Below are 3,323 nucleotides of genomic sequence, written 5' to 3' on the forward strand. Positions count from 1 at the left end.
ACTGCAACGGCGAGTGGGCGGGGGGGAGCTATAAAAATCCCCCTTCTTTCCCATTGGTTGGTTGCCTTCTCCTCGAAGCTTCGGGATGCCCATGCAAATTCCCCTCTTTATGTGGGAATCCCTAGTTGGAGAGAAATTTGGTGTTCGTCCTCCTATTTGTTCTTCCAGTAGATTTTGTAGCTTTGGTGGAATTTGAGAGTGTAGGATTTGAGCATTTTAGTGGTGTTCTTGCTATCACATTTGGTGCGTCGGTTTGAGTTCTCCACGGACTTCATCATGTTACGAGAAATTATTACCCCTGATACCAGCAGAGCTTCGTGGTGCTCGTTGTGAAACCGAACGGTTAGAGAATCTTATCCGATCTAGTAATCTTTAGGCATGAAGCGTCCACTCGACTACACCGGTGGGGCGCTTTGGAAAACAACACTTCCACCAAATCGATGGGTACAAGCATCTAACATGCATCCGACAGATCTTCATCTTGCCATGACAAGAATTCTAGGACCGCCTCCATTACTAGCGAGACCAGCAGCCCCCATGCCGCCAGCCAGTCTCCCAGTATGAAGGGTAGAAGAGTAGAGGGCAACCCAGTGCACGAATGCGGGTCGTCGCTGTCTTGGTCAAGGCCACAACAGACTCCCAGTAGCACACGCGTCGGGCCCCTCAGGCCTTGATCGGGGCCCTAGAGCCCCAGATCGCAACCCATCAGCCGTTGCATGCCATGCGAGCAGAAGGATGGCCGCACCGGCATCGCACCACGAGTTAAGATCCTTAGTTTTAACCCGGTAATTCCTCTCCACGAATTATCGAATCTGTAAACTTTTCTCCAGCTTGCAGCAGCAATCGAAATTCTACACCACTCGAGCTAACTTCTTCATGTAGTTTTATAGGAAGTAATGGATCAGGAACAAACACCCGAGTATCCACCCAAACAACATTAAAATTACATTATCTATCAAACTTAATCCATTAATGCCCTTCAGTTACACTGTTTTCTGAATAATTGAACGCCCAACTAAAATCAATTGAAATCATGTGCTGAAGACAGACTAACGGGGCGTTGGCCGCCTATGCTTCTTGTTAATCTATATATATATATATACAATTATTTTTTCGAAATGGGAGCATCACCCCGGCTTGTGCATCGACCGGTGCACACAACCTTTTTCATTATTTATCAACGAGAGATAGCAAAGGCTATACAAATATTATACAAGGCAAAGCAGCCAACACAACACCACCAAGAACCACTATAGATATATGAAGGAATCTAAATGTGTTAAAATTACATCCACAGCGAATAGCGACAACCTTCCAGGGCCAACAAAGAACTGATCGTCTACCTAAGCAGCACCTGCTGGCGCCTTTGCATCACCAATCTTTACTTGGATCTCTTGTAGCAGTACAATTTTTCTTTTTTTTTGCTGTTACTTTGCTCTGTACTACTGGCCTTGAACCTTGAACTGCTGACGCATCAACTCAAATTTTAGTACACCGACAGAGTACAATCGATCGATTGATCTGGTGGAGCAAGAACTATTACGTCCTGAAGGAGACCCGTATAACATCCACAGGAATGGACGAGATGTATATATACTTGGGTGTTGTCTTCTGCCTAATTGTACCTTAAATTTCCCGGGCCGGGGAACTGATGGATATCAGTTGTAGTCTCCGCCCCGCCCGGGCTTGGTCGGCAGCCTCTGCTGCTGGACGACGAGTCGCGCCGGGAGCGGCCGGCCGGTGCCGGAGCCTCCGCAGCTGCGGCACTGCTTGCGGCCGGACCCAGAGCAGGTCCCGCAGCCGACGTCGCCGTCGGACCAGCGGTTGCAGAGGCACTCCTCCCGGCCGGTGCCGCTGCACGTGGAGCAGCGCGGCCGCGCGTCCCACCTGGAAGCCGCCGGCAAGCCGTCCGTCCGGTTCGCCATGGCCAAGCCCGCCAGCATCCCTAGCCCAGCTGACGCGATCACTATTGGCCCAACCATCTTTGCCGCTCCAAGAACCTCTCTTTCTTCCGCGCTCGGATTGCTAGCTTGCTACTGGAGCTGGAGAATGGAGATGCACCAAGCAAGGAGGATGAGGATGAAGAGGATGAGGATGAGGAAGATGAGGAGTTGTTTTCTTGCCGTATATGCTGCTGGCCTCGTACTTGTAGGAGTGGAAAAAGATTTGAGCGTGTGTGTGGCCGGGAGGTGACGGCGAATATGTGTTGGAGAGGAGGCTACCGCGGCGGTTCTGTCAGCCGGGGATATTTCGTGTAAGAGAAGGGGGTTGCGTGCCGGCTGGTGTGTGGGTGGTATTCTAGCTTGGAGGCTAGCGGAGGCGGGGAAGGGAAAGCGTGTCCGCCTTGTAACCTTTGCTTGCCTGCTTGGTCTGCATCTGTCGGCTACTCGGCTCCGCTGAGAGTTGTACGATTCTCTTGCGCCTTGCGGTTTCGTGCGTGCTGCTGCTGCTAGCTGCTTTGCCTGTCAGCTTGCTGTACGTGGGTGGCTTGGGTTTATTATGGACTATTTTCCCTTTCGGGTGTTTCTTTTTGAGCAAAATGCATGGTGGGTAACTAAACTTTTCGGCCGGATTTTTTGGCGAAACACAGTGCCGCACTCACAAATATCTGTATACAGACACTTCTATGAAAACATGTACGCACACCCTACCGCACGAGCATCTCTAAGAAACTGATTCGATGGATCTTAAAATTGACGAAGTTACCAGATTCGATCAGGTCATAGTACACACGAAATACTCTATTACGATCATCAAAGATGTTACGTGCGTGCGCAGACGGTCACCATTGCTGGATTCGATCAGGTCATCGTACACGCGAAATACTCAATTGTCCGACCCACCATTTAGTATCAATGCCCCCCCCCCCGCGCCTCCACTCCCTAGTAACAGTGGACATCATGATGTGCCTTGCCTCCAATACCACAAACCCGATCATTTCGAGGACAAGCATAGAAGGGAGAGGGAACAACACAACACTACGAACGGGGAGGGTAGGTTCGCAGTGGTTTTCATAGATGTGCGCATGGAGAACGGTCGATGTGGCGCAGCCGCGATGGTCGGAGGAGGCGGCGATGATGCACCCCAGTCTCCCGGAAGGGGCTCCACCTACCGTCTATGGTAAGTACCGGAATTATACCCAACATAGACACACATCCATGTTTTTTTGTTGCGATTAGGGTTTTGACCATGCTATTAGTGTGTTGTTGGTCCATTAGTACCAGTTTTAGCGCTAGAATATTGCAATGAATGTGGTCTGGTTTGGGCAATGGCGTTGGGCTGAGGCTTTTGATAGGGTTTACAGTAATATGTTTGTTTTGTGG

The 3,323-nt window shown here is 50.3% G+C and overlaps 1 protein-coding gene across 1 annotated transcript; it reads right to left on the reverse strand.

Moving 5' to 3' along the window:
- Positions 1-1,122: 1,122 nt before the first annotated feature.
- Positions 1,123-2,239, reverse strand: LOC124707213. The gene has a single exon (XM_047238874.1). It carries the CDS (start codon positions 1,980-1,982, stop codon positions 1,659-1,661), a length of 324 nt encoding a protein of 107 aa, XP_047094830.1. The 5' UTR covers positions 1,983-2,239; the 3' UTR covers positions 1,123-1,658.
- Between the last annotated feature and the right edge of the window lie 1,084 nt (positions 2,240-3,323).

The sequence above is a fragment of the Lolium rigidum genome, chromosome 4 (genome assembly GCF_022539505.1).
Source record: "Lolium rigidum isolate FL_2022 chromosome 4, APGP_CSIRO_Lrig_0.1, whole genome shotgun sequence".
NCBI classification, from domain to species: domain Eukaryota; kingdom Viridiplantae; phylum Streptophyta; class Magnoliopsida; order Poales; family Poaceae; genus Lolium; species Lolium rigidum.

Coding starts and splice junctions, on each gene's coding strand:
- LOC124707213 (XM_047238874.1), bottom strand. CDS start 1,982: ATGGTTGGGCCAATAGTGATCGCGTCAGCTGGGCTAGGGATGCTGGCG.